Source organism: Melanerpes formicivorus, unplaced genomic scaffold (genome assembly GCF_026170545.1).
Source record: "Melanerpes formicivorus ecotype bairdi unplaced genomic scaffold, bMelFor1.0.p_v2 SCAF_2, whole genome shotgun sequence".
Taxonomy (NCBI): Eukaryota; Metazoa; Chordata; class Aves; order Piciformes; family Picidae; genus Melanerpes; species Melanerpes formicivorus.
This window is the reverse complement of record NW_027142354.1, coordinates 20824526-20846857: the sequence shown is the minus strand read 5'-3', so window position 1 is coordinate 20846857 and position 22332 is coordinate 20824526. Positions and strand designations below refer to the sequence as shown.

Here is a 22332-nt window from a genome sequence, read left to right as displayed (position 1 = left end):
GAAATGGTTGATGAAATGCACCCTGTGTATAGAGAAATATTAAATTAGTTTCCTGCTTAGCTTTCCAAGCCAGAAGACATATTTCTGACAGTGACCGTCCCTCGAACAGAAGATGTAGCAGCTCTAAGAGAATGTGCCAAGAGTCAAGTTCTTTCAGCAATGCCTTGGCAGAGCCACACTTTAACAAGCCTCCTCTCCCCATGTACTCTTCAGCTCTTTGCTGGGAAAAGGGATTGTTTAGTCCTCCTAGGATAATCTTAAAGTATGTAGTGGAGTTATGATTACTCCCTTCTCAAGTTTTAAAATGTTTTCAACACTACCAGTAAAACCCTCAGCATTAAAATTCTCCTTGACTTTATGAAGACAAGATTTCATTGCTAATTCTTTCACTCCCTTTACTTTTTTGGTTTTAAATAAAGATACTATTAAGTTCCAAAACCTAAGAATATGAAAGCATAGATAATATGCACCTTCAACCAACTGCCAAATTTATCTTGCACAGCACATTGTCATTGTTTTAGTATATCATCAATTAAATATCATTTATCATGTGGTGAGTTTTAATGAAACCTTGTCATCTGCATTTATATGAACTTAGAAAAAAATTGCTTACTTAAGCTGATAAAATGTTATGTGTATAAATCTGCAATTCTGTCCTATTATCTTCTTCGGCTGAATTTGAGTGGCTCTCTTTTAAGGTATGATTTGAATTGCTATGTACAACTGCAGTAGCATCATAGGAGGCGATGAAAAGAGAATGTGTTTCTATTTTGTTATAGTGCACATTTAAATATGAAAAGCTTGTTATTTAAATCTGCTACAGCATGGTCTCAAAAGAACTGGGCTGCATTACACTTCTCTGGAATTCTGGTTTAAAAGTTTTTGACTTTCCCATGAATTTCTCAAAGCTAATTAATCCAGCTTAGACACCTGATTACTAGTAGGCTTTTACAACATGGGCTGCCTATTTTTGATGGCAGAAGAAAGCCAAAATGCAATCAAATGTATTTAAATATATTAGCATGAAAATGGATCTTTGTATATGCTAAAATCTTGTCATGATTCTGCTTAATGAGGCACATATACTTTCAGTTTATCTTCTAGAATGCAAGGAGAGAAATGGTGTGGATTACAGAGGAACAGAAGCCAAAACTCAGAAAGGTGTACCCTGTCAGAAGTGGGGTGATAATACACCCCATAAACCAAAGTAAGGCCTTTTTTTGTATGTCATTATAAGTTTTTCTGAAATTTTGCAAAAATTTGAAATTGTGCTGAGTAGTCTTACAAGCAATTTTGTGTTCAAAGTCTACTTAATTATTTTTTTTTTATACTTATCTAGAATAAGATAATTCTCTAAAGTGAGCTATTCCTCAGAGACCTGCAATTGAGGCTACATGATCAATAGAGGTAGTGTCAGTTTTGGCAGCTGCATTTCAATATTGTGGTCCTTTCCTGAAAGTAAAACACTAGACAAAATCACCTCATTTTACTGAAACAAGGTTTTCCCATTAATCTCTTCAGGGCAAGAACTTTTCTTGACTAGAGGTATAACATGCAGCATATGAGACAGAGGTACGTCATTTTATTAGTGAATACACAATTAACAGGGCAGTATTTCCTGTATTTAATGAAAAACATCCAATTTGCTTTATGGATAACTTCCTGTTGAGAACACACAGCATTTAGGTTTCTGATAACTCTCATATTTCAGCAAATATTTTCTCATTGTTACCTCCCAGGGAATGTGTCCTGGAGGAGACTGTTCTCTACATGCTGCATAGTGCCTCAGCTGAGCAAAAATTGCTGGAAATTGAATGTTGGAGTAAATGCAAGTATTAAAGATGTGGCTGCTCTTAGAGGCACTCTATTTCATAAAGTGCATAGGTATGGGCCTTCATCATTGGCCACAGTAGCAATGAGACTTCTAATGAAGAACATCTACAAAATGGTCCTCAGACAAAGATTTCACTTTTAGAGTCCTCAGCTGAACAGTTGGGTCACTTTCTTTATTCTCTAATCCTATTTAAATTCTATTCCAGTTACACACCTGAAAAATACCCCAATGCAGGACTGGAGGAAAACTACTGCAGAAATCCTGATAATGATGAAAAGGGACCTTGGTGTTACACAACAGATCCTGCTACCAGATTTGATTACTGTAACATTCCAGAGTGTGAAGGTCAGGATATACTTACTGTTTCCATGTTTGGAAGACGTGTTCAAGAATGTGAAGTTTTCTGACACTTTTTAATTGAGTATTTGTTCCAATCTGAAACTTTCCAAAGACATTTTCAACACCAACAAGGAAGACATCAAAAAATCCCCCAAACAGCTATACAGAGTCTTGTTTTCCCTAAAATATATTAAACAAACAAACAAACAAACAAACAAAAAAAACATAAAAAAGCAACCCACAGCAAGATATATAAAGATATTCACAAATTATAATCCTGGAATTGAACCAAATGAGAGTTACTACTGAAAAAGTTGATAAAGTGTGATATCAGCAAGGCACATTTTTATAAATTGTAGCTTAGAATTTTTAATTTAGCTCTTTTAAAATAGTCTATAATGTTGGGGGTGGAGGTGTTCTTGTTGCTGTTTTGGGTTTTTGTAATGAAATACTATAAATATTATTAGCTAGGTGAAGTCGTCAAGAAAAATAAGCCTTTACCTTGCAAAAAAAAAAGGCAAAAACCACCAAAATCTTGTCCTTCAGCCTTGTGCTCTGATTAGGCTCTTGATCTTCATGTAAGATGAGTGTGAGTGTTTATTGACCAGTTCATTAAGTATTTTCTGTCTCTTTTGTCCTCAATCTGCCTTGCTCATACAGTAGAGTGCATGCACTGCAGTGGAGAAAACTACCATGGCGTAATTGCAACAACGGTGTCTGGGCTTCAGTGCCAGCGCTGGGACTCCCAACAACCTCACTCTCATGGATACCTCCCAGAAAAGTAAGTCATTAACTGTGACTGTTTATCACCAGTGGTGGACTAAAGACCACATTGCCCCAGACAGGATATTTATTATAACCATTAGTGACATCCTTTAAAAATTCTTTTCCTTATTTAGTTTTCCTGAGAAGGATCTGAAGATGAATTACTGCCGTAATCCCGACGGTGAACCTCGGCCATGGTGTTTCACTACCAGCCCAACTAAACGCTGGGAATATTGCAATATTCCTCGTTGCAGTGAGTTTGACTTCCAGACTTCTAGACACAAAGACAGAAAGCTTCCATTCAGGGTGGTGCCAGGAGCTAGAACAAATCAAAGAGGCTCCAAAGATAAAGGAAATAATAAAAATGTCCTGACTTTTATTTCAAGGGAAAAAAAAATAAATACTTTTGAAACAAGCCTCTGAATAGTTCTTTTGAGGCTAGACATTTCTGTCGTAGACATTCCTAATGTTTTTGCTTGGAGCACTTCCTTAATGACTTCTCTAACCATTTCGGTGGATCTGATGCTTCTTCTGATTTCAGTTTCATCTGATGTTCCTACTTTGATCTCAAGTTTCACTTTTCCTGAAAATATTTTGGCTTTCATTTTGCTCTTTCAATTCAGTTCTTCATATTTTCAATTTCTTTTTCCCCTAAAGGACTCTACTTGTCATGATACTGTTCCTTGGGATTTCTTACCAGAACTCAACCTTGTTGTGTCTCTCACCAGTTAAAGTGCATCTCTTTTATAAATGTACCCATACCTGCACATAGCTATGACTGCAGTTATAAAGGAGCATGGGTGCAATGCTGGGCCTGCCACTTTTATCTGAGTTTTTTTCATGGCGTTATCACTTGCTCACTTTCTAGCTTCATTGTGATGGATCTGTAACTGCTTGATTGTGTTGCATACTGGCTGCTATAAAGGAGCAGATGCAAATGCCCTTCTTGCAGTTTGACTGGTGTGAAAATGTTAAAATAGAAGAAAGAATAGTTAAGATACTTTTAGCTCATTTCTATGTCTTTTGGATTTTCTGAACATTTTGGTCTTTAAAACTTACCTTAAAGAAAGCTAAGAAGCCCACTTAATTATAAAGATCATAGTGTCTATGTTTATGTTTTCATTATGTCTAGAAGGCACTGCTTAATTTCAGTTCCTATTTCTTGTAATAGCCACACCTCCACCAGTTCCTGCACCAGGACGTCAGTGCCTGTCAGGAAGAGGTGAAGACTATCGAGGCACAATATCTGTTACTGAATACGGAAATACTTGCCAACGCTGGAGTTCTCAGTCTCCTCACAGACATGCTCGCACTCCAGAAAACTATCCCTGCAAGTAAGTGAAGCCTCTCCATTATTCAGCATCCATCAGAAGTACCAAGCACAGAACTACTTCATTTTCCTTCAACTATATTGCAATGTTCTTCAGATGGATTCTCTTTTCTTCCCCTACTTCCTCCCCCCTTCTTTTTATTCCCTGCTTTGTTCCTGAATATTACTGTCTCCTTTCCTGACTTTCAAGTTCTGCTCCTCTGATTTTTTTCTCAGTTTTTTCATTTCATCCTTTTACTATATTGCTGCTCAGGTGAAGCAATGTGGAGTAAGAAGGTTATAATTATGATACTTGCTTGAGACTAAATTCTTTCACTTTTCTGTGCTGCTCTTGACCTCAAAGCACTACATGAAATGCAATATTTTAGCTCATCCATCAATCTAGCAGATGTCTTGCTTAGCACATACAGAACACCAGTGCACTGCAATTATTCATCTAGTAAATAGCATCAATAAATGACAGTGGCAATTCTCACTAGTAGATACAGCACTAAATTGGGCAGCAAGGTCCACTCTCCTGATGCTCATAACATTTGCTACATTCCCATGAGAGACTTTTCTGTTTTCTGTTTCAGGAGCCTAGAGGAAAACTACTGTAGAAATCCTGATGGTGAGAAGATGCCATGGTGTTACACCACCAACACCACTGCCCGGTGGGAATATTGCACCATCCCTTCCTGTGATGGGACAGAATCAGAGGCCCCTGGTAAGAACACGAGACATCTAGAACTGAAGAGTCATCTTGGTTGACTCTTCTCAGTTGTATTACTGCTGTCACTCTATTACATATATCATCTGAACTCCTAAGCTGGTATGGACCTGGCTGCTACATTCATTCTGGTGGATAAGTGCACAAGTGCACATCTCTTACTGACCTAGCTCAGGAAAATTTTTAGTAGCAGAGGTCATTTTCTTTTGCCAAGTTGGCAGTTCCTTCCATCTCTAAATTTTTTAATGTTCCATGGAAAAGTTAATTAGCTTTGCATGGCATCTCCTGAAAAACTGAATCCAAATCAAAACCTAACAATCAGATTCGCAGAGCTCCAGTGGGAACTTACTATCACCCAGATGTCAGGCTGCATAGTGTTTCCTGCTCATGCCAATGTCAGATGGCAGTAGTGAGCATGCCTGTGTGAGGTGTGCCCAGGTAGAGGAGCGCCTCTGCTTAGTAATGGAGCTCTGAGAGGAGATAAGTAGGTTAAGGACCATCAGGGAATGGGAGATAGAGGTAGACTCTTGGAGTCACTGTTCTCACTGAAACAAACCCAACAGGCAAATGGAGCTCATGATTCAGAGAATGTCCTGTCCTCTCTTCACCTGACTAAATGTAGTGACTTAGAGAGTAGTGGACAATGGCAACAAGTTCCTGCCCAGTCCAATAGGCACCACAGCTGTGTCTCCCCAGTAATGACCCCACCTTCACAGATGCCCTTGTGAAATTGGTACAGTGTTCTGCAAGGAGAAGCAAATGATGATGGTGGTTTACCCATCTTGGGGGTTTTGCTGAGACTTAGTAGGTCTACACAGTCAGTCAGCAATAAGACTTCTTCCTGAGAAAAGGTGGTGGGATCATTATCTTAACTGAAGTGCACTTAGTAGGTCTAAACCTCTTCAGTAAAGAATAAAAGACAGGTGACTGTCATAGCTGTCATAAGAGGCCCAATATGCAAACTGGATCCATTTCTTAGGGAAATCCCTGCTGCCTGGGTTAATGATGTAATTATAAAGCCTCCTTCCCTAGTATTGCTGTCTATTGATCTTTCACGTTGGTGGTAATGAAGTAACAACAACAAATCCAAGGGCAATGAAGAGAAACTTCACAGCCTTGGGACAACTGGTTGAGGGATTGGGAGCACAAGTAGTGCTCTCTCTAAGCCCTGCAGTCACAGGGAGAGATGAGGGAATGAACAGGGAAAGTCAGCAGATCAATGTTTGGCTGCAAGCCTGGTGTCACTAGTAGCACTTAGGGTTCTTCAGTCATAGGTTGATTTACAGGACACCAGGCCCACTAGCAATAGACAGGATACACCTGTCTCAAAAGAGGGAAAAGCATCCTAGGCCAGGAGACAGCAGGGCTCGTTGAAAGAGATTTAAATTAGATTTGAAGGGCGAAGGGCACAAAACTGAGATTGCTAGAAATAATCCCAAGGGCAGCAAATCAATGTTTCAAGGATGGTATGATAGCAAGGTCTTTCAGTCTGCAGGTGAAGGCAGGGAATGGAGACCCACATGGCAGAAAAGACATGAGGGTTATTGATGGGTTAGTAAAACTGCGAGTACGTGAGAACAGACAGGCAGGAACAAGACTTCTCCCTGCAAAAAGGTGGTGGGATCACATTCTTAAATGAAGTACATTTATACTAATGCATACAGCATGGGAAACAAACAGGAAACCATTGTGCATAAGGAAAACTATGACATGGCGGCCATCACAGAAAATTGGTGGGATGCCTTACACAACTGAACTACTGAAATCAATGGCTATGAACTTTTCAGAAGTAACAAGTGATAGGGCAAGATGAAATGGCCTCAAGTTGTACTAGGGGAGATTTAGACTGAATAATAGAAGGAGCTGCTTCATGGAAAGGGTTATCAAACAAAGGAATAGGCTCCTCAGGGAGATGATTGAATCCCCATTCCTGGAAGTGTTTAAAAGATGTGATGCTGAATGACATGGTCTAGTACCAGACTTGAGAGAGTTAGGTAATGGTTGGTATGCAATGACCTTAAACGTCTTTTCCAATCAAAATGGCTCTTATTCTATGATTTTAGAATTTCAGAGCACTGAACCAAGACTCCATAAAAAGCCATCAAAGGAAAATTCTTCTACAAGAAAGGCTTGTTCCATACATGCATCTGTGGCAAGGCCACAGTCATTCCCCTGTTCTGGAGAAGCTGTGATCCATATGTGAACTGTTTCCCTCATTAGCTGAAACAAATCCCCATGCATGGCAGTAAAATTGATATACAAGTTATTTTAATCTAGCATATCATGAAATGTTAATAAATATTTTTGGAAATCTTCCTTTTGATCTACAGTCTGGAAATAATTCTGTTAGAGAGAACATGCAGTGGCAGTCAGTGAAATATTCTGCCTTGTTGTTTTCTGTTGGCTTTCTATGCTCATGTATAAATGTGAAGGTATTAAGATGCAAGGGACTGGTTTCTGTTATTCACTACAGCTGTTGATGTGCCTGAGCAGGCTCAAATTACTGAGGAGTGCTATGAAGGCAATGGTGTGACTTACCGTGGCACAGCTTCTTTCACTCTCACGGGAAAGAAATGTCAAGCCTGGAGCTCAATGTCACCGCACCGACACAACAAAACAGCAGACCGGTTCCCCAATGCGTATGTGTGTCTCCCATTTCCCTGCTTCACTGGACAGTCACCGTTCATGAGCGTGGTTTGATGTGCATCATCTTTAAACGATGATTTTAAAGCTAGGAAGGGAGTATACTTGACAAAAACAATCTCTTCATTTTCTTTTTTCTTTTTTAATGTGAAAATGCTTTCTATTCTATGAAACAAACCACAGCTGTCATTATTATGCTTTTAGACTATTTAACTGTGTGTTTCTAAAGGAATTAGAAGTTATCATAAATGTCCTCTTATGCCAAAATGAACTGTTTCTAAACACAAGCTTACCTCTAGAGGTCCCTTCCAACCCAGTGCATTCTATGATTCTGTGATTCTACAAGCTTATTCATGACTTTTGAGTGTTGCTTCCTAGTCTGCAGTTCATCAGAGTTTTGAGGAAAGGATGAATTATTTTCTTATTCCAAATATTTTCTATTTATTTATTCCAAAATGAAAAAAACCCAACAACAAACAAACAAAACCCACCACAATTTCTTCTTAAAAGCTAATAATATATTTGGAAAAGTAAAAAGAATTATATCTTTATATATGTGTGTTTTTACTTATCTGGATTTGTAAATCTATATTTAACTATTGTGTCTGTTTCTTGAATTCGTTATGCTGGCAAAAGGATTTCCGTTGCTCACTGTACATGATGAATTATATAAGCTAGCTTTGTAGCCTGCCAGCTTTACAAAATATTCTTTAAAGTTCCTCCCAGAGCAGTGGCATGGATGGGAATGTGATATGTTTACATTTTTAGGGACCTGAAGCAGAATTATTGCAGAAATCCAGATGCCGATAGCCGCCCATGGTGCTACACCACTGACCCCAGAGTAAGATGGGAGTATTGTAACTTGAAGAGATGCGATGACCACACACCAGTGACTTTACCAAAACCTCCTCAGACAACACTAGAACCAAATTCTGGTGAGAATACTTTCCAATTCCCCTAGAAATGTTCATAAGCACCAAGCTACTTCTTATAGAAGTGTCATCAAGAATTTAATGAAGATGATGTACAGAAAACTCTAGATAATTACAATATTTAATACAATACTGTATCCACTCTCTCTACAACTACCTAAAGGGAGGCTGTAGACAGGCGGAGGTTAGTCTCTGCTCCCAGGCAGCCAGTACCAGAACAAGAGGACACAGTCTCAGGCTGTGCCGGGGAGGTTTAGGCTGGATGTTAGGAAGAAGTTCTACACAGAGAGAGTGATTGCCCATTGGAATGGGCTGCCCGGGGAGGTGGTGGAGTCACTATCGCTGGAGGTATTCAGGAGGAGACATGATGGGGTGCTTGGTGCCATGGTTTAGTTGTTTAGGTGGGTTGGATTGGTTGGTGGGTTGGATTGGTTGATGGGTTGGACACGATGATCTTGAAGGTCTCTTCCAACCTGGTCTATTCTATTCTATTCTATTCTATTCACTCTCCTTATATTCAGAACTTTCTTGTAGAATTCTATAGGATGCTGAATACCCACCCCACCCCCATTCCCGTCCAATAAAGGGTGGACATTTTCCTTGGCTATCTTTTTGCTGTTTATGTGTTTGTAGAAACATTTTTTCTTCTCTCTTATGACAGTGGCCAAATTGAGTTCTAGCAGGACTTTTGCCTTTCTTATTTTCTCTCTGCATGACCTAACAAGACCTCTGTACCCTTTTTTATTTGCCTACCTCTTCTTTCGAAAGGGGCAAACTCTTTTTCTCCTGAGTCCCAGCAAAAATTCCCAGTTCAGCCAGGCTGCTCATCTTCCCCACCAGTTTGTTTTACACCCCATGGGGATGGTCTGGTCCTGCACCTTTAAGACTTCTTTCTTGAAAAATGTCTAGCCTTCCTGGACCTCTTTGCCCCTTCAGGGCTATCTCCCAAGGGACTTTCTCAACCAGTGCCCTGAACAGGCCAAAATTTGCCCTCCAGAAGTCCATAATAGTGGGTTTCCTGACCCCACTCCTTACTTCACCAAGAATCAAGTATTATTCATGATTGTGAAGTATTTAAAATGCAAGGAAATTAAAATGTGATTGTTAACTATCATTGATACTACACTGCCCTTTTTTCCTCCTATACATATTATGTAGGATGTGTACATCCTAATAGTATTTCCCCAAATCTGTTTCTGCTTCATCACCATCAAGAACAGACATGGCCCAATGGTTCACAGCTAACAATTATTGTTTTCTTCACAGATTGCATTCACGGTAATGGTAAAGACTATCGTGGCACAGTAGCAAAAACTGCAAGAGGCAGGACTTGTCAAGAGTGGAGTTCTCAGAGACCTCATACTCACGACTATTTCACTCCCATGACTCACCCAGGAGCAGGCCTGGAGAAAAATGTGAGCATCTGTTCATTTAATACTTTCTGTTATTGAGCTTTGCATGTTGTCATCATTCAGCGAGCATTTCACGTCAGGTCTTTGTAAATTACTTTATTTTCCTCAGTTCAGCCCAAGAACCACCAGTCTACACTTCTATGGGACACACAGGTGCCCAGAAACTCTGTTGAATGCTTCTGCAGCACAATCAAGGGGCTTCAGATGGGCATTTGCTCCTTCTCACTACTGAGAACTAGAGTTGGTCTGTGGGTAGCACCCCTGCCTCCTGTGCCAGCAAGAGGGCTCATAAGTTTCAGCTGTAATAGTGACAGGAATGAGGACAAGGGATCCAATGCTCAGTGCAAGTTCCTTGAGATACACAGCTGATGGATTGCAGCTTCTATTCTCCACTAATTCCTCCTCCAGCCCTTTAGCTTCTGCCACAGACCATCGTACAAGGATGCATTCAACCCATCTTGTAACTCATTCTCCATCTCTAGCCTGCATGTCTTTATTCCTAACAAACATACTCATCTCTAGTTCTCTAGACTTGTAACATCCCATATACAATACTTACCTGGTTTGTGACAAGCTCTGTAAGTGAAATAAAAAGCTTTTTTGCTGCTGCCATATTGAACTATTTTTTCTCCAGGTACATGATTTTACAGCTTGCCTTAGGCAATCCTCCATCTCAGACTGGGGAAATGCCTTCAAAAAGCTGTGTGCTGTAACTTTTTGGTTCCTGTGTTCAGCAGAGACTCTAGAGGAAGGGAAGCAAATATTTTATCCTCTTTCCTAAAACATAGGATGTATTTCAGAGCTGGGAAGGGAATTAGAATAATGTCTGGTAGCACCAAGTTGTGTGAGCAGAGACCAGGCAGCATAGCCAGTAAAGTCTAGAGATTCAGCTAACCAGACACCCCACGCACATCAGAATAAACACGGCAACCCTGCCCCCGAGACTCCTAGGCATCACCAAGTTGTGCAAGAGCCGCTACACAATATCCACTGACCCCAGAGTCATGCAAGCAGAGTGGGTGTGAAAAGACCTCAGAACTGACCATACTGCTCCTACGAACTCCAAAACTAGACTGGTGCTTTAGAAAGCCTCGGCCTACATCTCATACTTTTTGATAGCTCAGACATCTAAGCTTGCATTAGTGAAGCTTACTGTCTAAAGATTATATACATCTTTTTCTAAACTCACAGAGCAAATAGAAAAAATTACACAATTTTTTACAAAAGGAATTGGAAATTACTTATTCAATAAGGAAGTAAAAGAAAATATTTCCCAATTTTAATTTGGTTTGATTTTAAAGCATAAAATGGTAGTTTCTTTTTGACCCCTGGTTAATCACTAGTGTCTGTATTATTTGTTACAGTATTGCAGGAATCCTGATGGAGATGTGAATGGACCTTGGTGCTACACTACAGACCCAAGAAAAGCCTGGGAGTACTGTGACATTCCTAAGTGCCGTAATTATTCATTTAAAGACTAATATCTCACTTTCCTGTAACCTTTTATGACAGCTAGAGGATATTCAGTAATAACCTGAAAGAATGATCTGAGACAGCACAGTAGCTTTAGACTGGAAATTAAGGCTCTGTGCAAAGTATTCTCAAAATCTGTGCCTGAAGTCTTACGAGTGAGGCTTATTCCTTGGAAGCTCCAAACCCAGCACGAGTTGTACCTGAAACTCAGTGAAGTTCACATAGCTTTTGCCATGTACTTCAAAATAGGGCTGTTACTGTGTTAATTTTCCCCGCTTCTTGCTGGTCACCTGGCAAACCTCTGTGTGTAGCCAGGCAGAACAAAGGATGCTCTTATCCCAGAAAAACAAAACAAAACAAAACAAAGCAAAACAAAACAAAACCTCCCTGCTCATGCAGCTCTGGTTCTGTCCTGTATGTAAAACAGATTTCCCCTCCTCTGATATTGTACCATGTCAGATATCTGCAAAGCGCATCAGGTCCTAAATATTTAACCAAATTCCTTTGTTTTTGTTACTAGTAATCAAGTCATTCAGTTCTCTGAATGAAATGGTGCAATGAAACATACAATTATAAAGTTTTAAAACATTTTGTTTGAAGTACTTTCATGTCCCTCAACAACAAAAGCTATGCCAGGAAGAGAGGTAGTTCCTACTCAAAAGAAGGGTGACTTCCTTGCTGCTCTATCCTCTCAGCTGTGAGCAGCAGAAAATGTGCTCTGATCAAAACCCTCAAATGGAGCAAACAAGACAAAGAATGATGTTCTGTAACAAGCACACACTGTAACTGTAAAGATGCTACTACAGTGAAAGCATTGCATAGGGCTCTTACCAGGAAAATGCCACTTTCACATGATTGTATTCATTTTGAAGACACAGTTTATTTTTTAAATTAATCTCCTTTATTTTTAATTCAGTTGTTCAGCTAAAGAACAGAGAAAAGGTGGCTTTTTCTCTTTAATGTTATTAATTAGTTCCTTTTTTTAGCAACAAATTCTAAATTCTGTGTGGTTTGCTATGGCTGAATAAGAACTACCTTTTCTTAATAACTCAGAGATATCTGAAGTACCAAAAGATCCTGAAATGAGTGGACAAAATTTTGTTCCACAGAGACAATGATTGAATTTCATGTCCTGCACTGCCAAGATTGTTTGAAAACAGGTGCCAGTGCAGGTTTTGCATTGCTGGCATCTGTAACAGTACATTTAAAGAAGCTCTGACAGTTTACTTTTCCTTTGTCTCTGTTTCCTTCTTCCCCTTCTGTTTTGGGTTTTTTTTTATAGATTAGTTGTTTTGTTGTTTGTTGTTTTTTTAATCTGACTGTATATATATTCATGTGTAATTTGCTGACCATTGATAAGTGTAATGTAAAAAAAAAAACAAAAACACGCATTTTAAAGCATTCTAGATGAAGGTAACCTAACAAAATACAGGGGATGTGTGGTACATAATTGTCTACAGAGAATAAAAAGCTCAAGTGACAAATATAACACTTTTGCCTTCTAGTTTTCTGAGTGCACAAAAAATACACTGAAGTGCCCTATAGTGAGTTTTTGTTGTTTTGTTGTTTTTTTTTTTTAATTCATTCTGTAGCTCCTGCTCAGTATGAGTGTGGAAAAGCCAAGTTCAGACCAAAGCTGTGTGCTCAAAGAATTGTTGCTGGGTGTATTTCACATCCACATTCCTGGCCCTGGCAAATCAGTCTCCGGACAAGGTACGGCTGTTCCCCATTACATTAGAGTTCACATCAAATAAATTTTGCACCACGTAGGATGTTACAATATGTTGTTGCATCATTCTAAACTTGATTTTACTTTTCAAATAGCTCAATGCTACGCATTATGTGTGCTTATCCTAAAGAAGGTCATTTAGACAACCAAGGCTGCCCTATTTTGTGATAAATACCTAGGAAATCAATACAAATGCTAATTTCAAAACTACCTTCACTAAAGGGTAGAATGAATTGAAATCTGTCCCAATATTCTATGACAGAATCTGTATCCTATCAGTAAAAGCAACAGTATGAAATATGGCTTTACACATCTCCCTTTCCATGTAAGTGTTTGATCCTATTGGTGAAGTTATTAGTAAAACTAGGAATCAAGGCCATCTTCAGAGCTTTCTGACTGATCAGAGATGGAGGAAAGCCACAATCTCTAAAACATTACTGCACAGAAGGTTTTCCAGTAACAGAAATAATGTTTCAGAACAAAAGACTACATGTTTTCATACAAGGCCTTAAAAAACATCTAAACAACACTGATGTCATTGTAAGAAATATTGCTCAAGGAAAATAAAATGTTGTTTCTTAATGAGAATGTTGAATAATGCCTTTAGTCTGTAAATGCATACATGTTAGAATGATTAGTCTGGAGATGAGGACGCCAAAGGGGGACCTTATTGCTCTCAACAAGTATCTGAAAGGAGGTTGTAGCAAGGTGGGTTTTGGTCTTTTCCCCTTTGTAACAAGTGATAGGACAAGAGGAAATAGCCTCATGCTGAACCAGATGAGGTTTAGGTTAGATATTGTAAGAAACTTCATGGAAAGCAGCAACACTAAAACACTAGAATAGGATCCCTAGTGAGGTGATTGAATCCCCATCCCTGGAAGTGTTTAAAAGATGCATAGGTGTGGTCCTAAGGGACATGGTTTAGCACTAGCCTCAGCAGAATTAGACAATGTTGAATGTGATATTCTTAAAGATCTTTTTCAACATAAATGATTCTATGATTACCTGATGAACTGCAGTGAAATCAACTTCCCCACGTTAAGCCAAGACCCTTTTTATGTCTTTCTTCTGTATTACAGTTATGGCCTGCATTTCTGTGGAGGAACTCTTATAGACCCTCAGTGGGTTCTTACTGCTTCTCACTGCTTAGAAAAGTAAGTATCTATTATAGCCTGCACCATCATTTTCATACACTAGATAGAAAATCAGAGGAGAAACAAAATGGACCAAATAACCAACCTGTGCTGTCTCTCGACTTAGCTTGCAAATAATTAAGAATTGATGCAAGTCTGTTATTCATTAAAGCACTCTGAAAAAACAAACAGTGACAGTAATAGCTTTTGTTGATTTGATTTCATGCTCCATAATAAAGGATTAAGAAATTAAATTTATGCCAAATGTGGCTTTATTTTTCTGACTTGGACCAAAAAAAAGGTGCCAAATAACTTTGTAAGTGTCTATATCCTGGGTCTGTTTTGGTCATCTCATCATGTGCAACCTTTTCCAACAGGTCGTCACGTCCATCTGCATATAAAGTGTACCTTGGATTACACAAAGAAAGAGCATTAGAGCCATCAGTGCAAAAACGAGACGTTGAGAAATTGTTCAAGGAGCCACACAGGGCAGACATTGCTCTACTAAAACTGAGCAGGTACCTTGACACCCGAAATATTCCTTTGTTCTGATGGGAAAAGTTAACTAAAGAGTGATTGCTGGTGTCATGGAGATGTTTCTGTATACACCATGTTCAATCAGCAATTTAAGACTGTCCCTTTCTGCAGACACTCCAGTGGAAACCAAGGTGACTTAGCTGCAGGGCTTCAGAAAGGGAAAGGCCTGCCTTGGGAAGGAAAGAAGGCTAGGGACAGTGACCCAGGCTGGCAATGGGAGGTGAGGCAGTGGCAGTCAAGTAGGAGATGGTAATGCCTAGAGGAGCTTTCAGTCTGCATTTCTACATGATTCTGCCTTAATAAGGTAATAATATTATCTTGATGTGACTGTTTCCATGCTGTGGTGGGGAGATGTCTTCTTCTAGCAGATCTGTACAGTGTGCAGGCAAATAGCATGAGTGTTTGGCATAATACCCGGTATGGCCCCTCTTACATCTTTTTCCATTCATCTGAAACTCTTCCCAAGGCACTGTGCAGTCAAAAGAAGTAAGTCCCTACAGCAGCAAAAAGACACCCAGCTGATCCCCATGCAGCCACTCGCACAATGACCCCCACCCCTGAGTGGGATGAGAAAGAATATTGGGAGAAAAAGTTAAAACCCCGTGAGCAGCACAAAGAGAGAGAGAAACATCAGGAATAACAACACTAATGAAATGAGTGATACAAAATGCAACACTGACCTGCATTGGCCTGGCCCAGCCCACCAGGACATGACATAGCATGGCTCAGCCCAGCCCTGCTCTGCCCTACCCATCCACCTGACCCTGAGCAGCTGCCTGCACAAATCACCCATGCTTGCCCTGACCAGCCACCCACTTATATAAGCAGGCATAACACCAGTTTGGCTTCAGTATGGCACCATCCGCTGGTTCTGCTATCTTGACTGAGGCCCCTCCCAGCTCCTTGTAAAAAAAATTAGCCCTATCTTAGTCAAACCTAGGACAGGTACTTGTGCGAATGCAAAATAAATGCAGAGCCAGCACAATTAATGCAGTGTCCTAACTGAGCCTAGACTTAGTTGCCCCCAAAGGCAAGTCAGACTGACTTGACTTCTGCTGTGTGTTAATCTTAAGTAAGACTGGATGCGGACAGAGCAAGCTATGTTCTAAATTATATTAATTCATACATCTAAGTAGCTTTGTGTTATTTTTCTTCTCCCCCCAAATGGGTGATGAATGAAGGCACAAACTCTGTTGCTATATAGCAATGAGATTCCAGAAATGCAGAGGGCAGAGAATGTCAGAAGTTGTACCCAGAAGTCCTTTATTGCTGTTGTAGAATCCCCAGCATTACAGAGTCTCAGATGCCCACTTACAGAACAAGTCCCAGAAGCCCTTAACAGATGAAGCAGCTAATAGAAGTAGAAGTCCTGAGCATATCCCTAGCAACATCTCTACACCAAAGCCCTAGCCTGAAGTAGCTAACAGAAGCAGAGGTCCCTAGCAGCCCTAAACCCTCAATTCTCCTTACATCTTTGGATGCCAAAGGGTACCAATGTGAGGATGTTTTTCTTGGCACACATGGAATGTTATTGTTTTGCTCTATGCAGCGTGGTAAGGAATCGGTCAGCTAAGGAATCATGCATTCTGCGCGTGTCCAGCAGCTGCCCTCAGAACAAGCGGCTGCAGCAGCTTTGTAATTGAGTTTTATTGGCTATACATTAGTAATTTCAGTATCAAACTCCATTTCAGACCTTTTTTGTATCACATTCTGACAGATCATACTCTAAACCAAAAACGGTTTTGCATATCAGAAAACCCCTTTAACTGAAGTTCAGATTTCCAAAGAAAATGCTGAAGGTGGTATGAGGAATAAATGTGCTAGCAACTGTTACCGTATGAGTCTCTTACATGTTTCTTCCAGCCCAGCAGTCATCAATAATCATGTAATCCCAGTTTGCTTGCCAAAAGAAGATGCTGTGTTAGGAGGAAGAGAGGAGTGCTATGTGACAGGTTGGGGGGATACAAAAGGTGAGATATCATTAACATATCTTAAAGCTCTGTGTATTCTTTATGCCAAAAGCACCCCATAAAATCTTGAATGCATACCTATTTAATCAATATTCACCAAGTAGTGCCACCTTTTATGCTGTCTCCCTCTGATTTAGATTCTCCTGAATTGCTCAGAGCTATGTAAACTTAACCCTCTGAAACCACTACTGAAAGAGGTGCTAACTCTTATCTCTCAGACCACTCTGCTTTTCACTACTGGTTTTTTGCAGTTAGAAGGAAAGTTTTCTAGATTTAGGCAACTTCTTAATCACATAAATGCAAGTTAGCTCATTCTCTTGAATAATTTTTATTTTCTTCTCCCAAGCATCCTGGTTTGGAAGATTTCAGACCAATACAAACATAACTTTCATTTTCGAAACCTCCCACTGTCTTGGTTGAGAAGTGTATCAGTACAGTATCACAGTATCACAGTATCGCTTAGGTTGGAACGGACCTCGAGGATCATCAAGTCCAACCTATCAACACAGACCCCATGCCTAGACCATGGCACCAAGTGCCACGTCCAATCTCCTCTTGAAAGCCTCCAGGGTCGATGACTCAACCACCTCCCTGGGCAACCCGTTCCAATGCCGAATGACTCACTCGGTGAAGAACTTCCTCCTCACCTCGAGTCTAAACCTCCCCTGGCGCAGCTTGAGACTGTGTCCCCTTGTTCTGGTGCTGGTTGCCTGGGAGAAGAGACCAACCCCTTCCTGGCTACAACCACCTTTCAGGTAGTTGTAGAGGGTAATGAGGTCACCCCTGAGCCTCCTCTTCTCCAGGCTAAACAATCCCAGCTCCCTCAGCCTCTCCTCATAGGGCTTGTGTTCAAGGCCTCTCATCAGCCTTGTTGCCCTTCTCTGGACACGTTCAAGTGTTTCGATGTCTTTCTTAAACTGAGGGGCCCAGAACTGGACACAGTACTCAAGGTGCGGCCTAACCAAAGCAGAGTACAGGGGCACTATGACCTCCCTGCTCCTGCTGTCCACACTATTCCTAATGCAGGCCAGGATGCTATTGGCCCTCCTGGCCACCTGGGCACACTGTTGGCTCATATTCAGGTGGCTGTCGATCAGCACACCCAGGTCCCTCTCTGTTTGGGAGCTCTCCAGCCACTCCAACCCCAGTACTTTCTCTGCCTCCCTGTTTCTGATTATCATGACATTTTCAACTGTTTGTTTCCTGCTTTCTTTCTTCCACAGAGGAGAAAACTCACCACACACACATACACAAAAAAGGCTTACAAATTACTCCAATAGATATCAGTCAGTACAGGATCCTTAAGGATGTGCGGTGAGAATATGAAGGTTTTGATAGGTGGTAAAGGGTAATAAAGTAGTATGATATGGATAATGCTGACTAATTTTAGTTTCACTTCATATGGAAAGAATATGCATAGTGCATAAACACTGTGATTATTTTACTGCTTAGCCACATATTAATTTTTGTTTTGTGAATATGTTCATTTACCTTTATTGTTTATTGTCTTTCATTTTGGTTTTTTTATTTGCAAAGGAACTGGTGGTGATGGCTACTTAAAGGAAACTGGCTTCCCTGTAATTGAGAATAAAATATGCAACCGCCCTGAATTTTTGAATGGTAGAGTCAAAAAACATGAGCTCTGTGCTGGGAATATTCATGGTGGCACAGATAGCTGCCAGGTAAGGAAGTCTGTGAGCATCAGAGTTGGTTGTAAACACATTCACATCAAGTAGTGCTTTGCTTTCTGGGATTTAGAGACTCAGAATTAGCCTTGGGGTGTTTCCACACCACATGGCACATGAGCTGAAAAATACACATGGATTCTGCTTTTTACTTGCTTCCTTGCCTGCTGCTAAGAAGTGAGGTATCTCATTTTTCAGGTAAGTCTGAATTACAGCACACATGATAATACACGGCTGCCTGGGCCAGGTGAAGGGAAGCTTACTTAGAATGACAGTCTGATTTCCTTTTTCCCAGATCACTCTGTTTTCCTCATCCAGGCTAGTACCAATGTCCAGGCTATCTCAATTAACAACTTGAGATATCTCAATAGTTAAGGAACAATGCAGTGAATTCTGCCATACAGGCATAACAGGACCAAAGGAACTACTAATTTCCAAGTGTCAGGCCAGTGCCTGTGAAAATCACACTAGGTGAGATAAAATACATGCTGGGCTTCCCTTTTGCTGAAAAGGAAGCATATGATTGACAATAGTCTGTCTCACAACTGTAGTATAAATGCTTTCTACAGAAGTCTGAGCTTTGAAACTGAGTTCTTCAATTTCTTTAAATATATGAAAGGACTTAGAAATATTTACTATTGAAACAAAATGGAAACTGTTCTCCCTGAAAAGGCAGAGACAACTCTGTAAAGGAGTGTGAAAACAGCAGGCTGCCTGCCACAGCTGGTCAATAGTATTGCCAACACAGCACTGATTCCCTATGTATAAGCACTGTGATGGACAAGCAGGCCATTGAGGGGTGTGTACTCATATCTTAAAATACACAGCTTAAATGTACCCATTCACTTGGTCTTGGACTGTCTAGTAACAACAGGAAGCCATAAAGACTTCAGAGAAGAGATTGAAAAGAGAAGTGCAATTTAAGCTACTAAGAGCAATCACTCCTCTACAAATCCCCTTACTGGAAAAAAATATAGTACTTTGATGATAACATGCTTAAAGAACCCTTCTAGAGTTGGATAGAACTCCAATGATTTCATATAACCTGTGTGCTCCTCACATGTGAGATGTACTTACATTTCTGCATCTCCTGTGATAAGGCGACTCTTGTACATGGGGCTGTCCTTTAAGAAATTATGACTTTCTTTTTCTGTTTAGGGAGACAGTGGAGGACCTCTGGTCTGTCTGGACCAAGATAAATTTGTCCAACATGGAGTCACCTCTTGGGGTCTTGGCTGTGCCCAACCCATGAAACCTGGTGTTTATGTTCGAGTTTCCAACTATATACCTTGGATCAAGAGTATAATGGAAAACTACTGATCGTGGGTATGAAGTGCCCTCTCCTGGAAAGCAGCATGCACATTAGAAAGATTGCAACTGCAATGTTAAAGCTACAATCATTCATAAGAAAGCAAAATAAATATGATCATCCATTTTAAATTGCCATAAATGCACAGTTATTTTCAAGATCCCAGCTGATGGTCTGCTGCCCTCTTTCTATATGTTCTACAGTTTGCTATGTTTGACAATAGACTTACCCAACCACAGCTGTAATTGGATATCTGCATTTTAATCTTATATGAGGCTCTACAGTGACTTTTTATTCTAAGATTGACTTTCCCAAGATGCTGTGCTTGCAGCAAATGAACAAAGCAAAATATTTCTCCTTTTCTGAGGTGTCTGAGCCTCTTATAAACCCAAGAAGAATCCCACTGTACATGTCTTGTATGTATGTGAGGATCTATTAGAAATGTCCAACAGCACTAAGCATGGGATGAAGGAAAAAAAAAAAAAAAAAAAGAAAAAAAAAGAAATATGTTTGGTTTGTATTTTCATAGTTTCAGTTGACATGGAAATCTCTGTATCAGCAAAAGTACCAATGTTGCAAAACAGGTGTAAGAGGTGTAAAATAGTGAATAAAAAATAGCCTCACTGTAAAGTTAGTCCAAAGTGAAAACAGAGAAATAACTGTCAATCATTATAAGATACACATGATGCATGTTTAATGTATTATAAACTTCTGTTGTCCTTAGAATCATTGAATGCACTGAGTTGGAAGGGACCTTTAAAGGTCATCTCATCCAAGTCCCCTGTAGTAAGTAGGGATGTCCTTAATTAGATCAAGCTGCTCAGAGCCCCATCAAGCCTGACCACGAATGTCTCCAGGGATGAGGCTTCCACCACCTCACTGGACCACCTGTGCTGGTGTTCCACCATCCTCATAGCCAAGAACTTTTCCCTAATGTCTGATCTAAATCTGTCCTTCTGTAATTTAAAACCATTGCCCCTCATCCAAATGCTACATGGCCTTGTAACTAGTCCCTCCCCAGCTTTGTTGTAAGCCCCACTCAGGTACTGGGAGGCTGCTAGAAGCTCTCCCAGAGCCTTCTCCTCTCTAGGATGAATGACCCCAACTCTCAGCCTGTCTTCATAGGAGAGGTGCTCCAGTTCTCCAATCATTTTTGTGGCCCTACTCGGGACCCTCTCCATCAGGTCCCTGTCTCTCTGGCATTGAGGGCTCCAGAGCTGGCCACAGTACTTCAAGTGAGGTGTCTCCAGAGCAGAGTAGCAGAATCACCTCTTGATCTGCTGGCCATGCTTCTTTTGATGCAGCCTAGGATGAGAATGGCCTTCTGGGTTGCAAAATGTGCATTGTCCCCATCCTGTTTCACTATACAGTTTTGTGTCACTATATTACCATTACATGTATGTTTTTCTTACCTAAAAGAAAACTATGTACTCATGCCTATGGTTATCGGAAGTGGGAGCTTAGACCTTAGAGATGCTTGGCTTACTCTCTCCGAAGTGAAACACCTGCTGACTATGACTCTCAACTCATACTGCACCAATTGTATATCAACTAGGAGCACTCCACAGGTGCCTGGAGACCCCTGGATCTCCATAGACTCCTTCCTGCATCCTCAGGGTGTGCTGAGTGTACCCCCAAAGAGCTGAGTGTTGCCCACTTTCTGCAGTGTAGAGGGCCACACCCAGGAATGTCGAGCTGCACATCATTTAATTTAGCTTTTTTTTCCGTATGCAAGAATATACAAAAGGAATGGGCTGCATGTTTGGAGGGTTTTTTTGTTTGTTTCTGTTTGTTTGATTGTTTGTGGGTTTCGTTGTTGAGTTGGATTTGTTTGTTGGTTTGGTTTGGTTTGGTTTGGGGGTAGGTTTTTTCTGCTTGGTTGGTTTGTTGTTTTTTTTTTCTCTCCCTATAAATAAAGGTTATGAAGAGACATAAGAGCTATAAAACAGAGTTAGATTGTGGGTTTTGCAGCTTTTACACCCCAAATCTTATTCTAGGGAAGCAATGATCTCAAGGCAGTGCCTTTCTGAGCAAGAACAGTTCTGATAAGTCATTCCCCAGCCACTTCTCTTGTGAGAGTGTATTCACTAGGCACAGGTACCCTCTTTCATATTTTTGGTATTGATTAATTTGGACCTTTAAGTCAGCCAAGAAATACACACAGTACTTCCCTGACAAGAGAAATTCTGCATCGCAGGTTGTTCTTTGATTTGTAAAGCTCTTCAGATGTGAACTCTTGCATGCTTAGTTAGTACCTGGCTTATAGGCAGAGAAACCCATTCCTGCTGTCTTTGTTAAACCCACCAGAAATTCCTGGACACACCTGAGTGCCTACAGAAGGCTCATCTCATGACATCTCATATTATGTGAATTGTGATCTGGTGGCAGCTGCACATTTGGACCAAGTAATACATTCACTGGTCTAAGCAATATCTTTGCAGGCAGGAAGAACACAACTCATGGTTGTCTTTATTGATCCATGGTTCGCTATGCACATGACATCCCTCACTGAGCCTCTGAAGTATATGTGCG

At 40.4% G+C, this 22332-nt stretch overlaps 1 protein-coding gene across 2 annotated transcripts in view; it reads left to right on the top strand.

Annotated features, from left to right (window-relative positions):
• Nucleotides 1–21699, top strand: part of PLG (plasminogen) — a 31349-nt gene extending 9650 nt beyond the window's left edge. Inside the window, exons 4-19 of one of the 2 annotated variants that reach the window (XM_068152777.1) lie at nt 1093–1207; nt 2040–2179; nt 2837–2954; nt 3073–3191; nt 4110–4272; nt 4844–4974; nt 7451–7616; nt 8389–8555; nt 9819–9967; nt 11329–11422; nt 13030–13150; nt 14246–14320; nt 14677–14817; nt 16700–16806; nt 18343–18488; nt 19650–21699. In XM_068152777.1, coding sequence (XP_068008878.1) covers nt 1093–1207; nt 2040–2179; nt 2837–2954; nt 3073–3191; nt 4110–4272; nt 4844–4974; nt 7451–7616; nt 8389–8555; nt 9819–9967; nt 11329–11422; nt 13030–13150; nt 14246–14320; nt 14677–14817; nt 16700–16806; nt 18343–18488; nt 19650–19811 — 2114 coding nt within the window. In that variant the 3' untranslated portion in view covers nt 19812–21699. Of the gene's footprint in view, nt 1–1092; nt 1208–2039; nt 2180–2833; nt 2955–3072; nt 3192–4109; nt 4273–4843; nt 4975–7450; nt 7617–8388; nt 8556–9818; nt 9968–11328; nt 11423–13029; nt 13151–14245; nt 14321–14676; nt 14818–16699; nt 16807–18342; nt 18489–19649 lie in introns of both variants that reach the window. The other variant, XM_068152769.1, reaches the window with a different exon arrangement.
• Nucleotides 21700–22332: the final 633 nt, after the last annotated feature.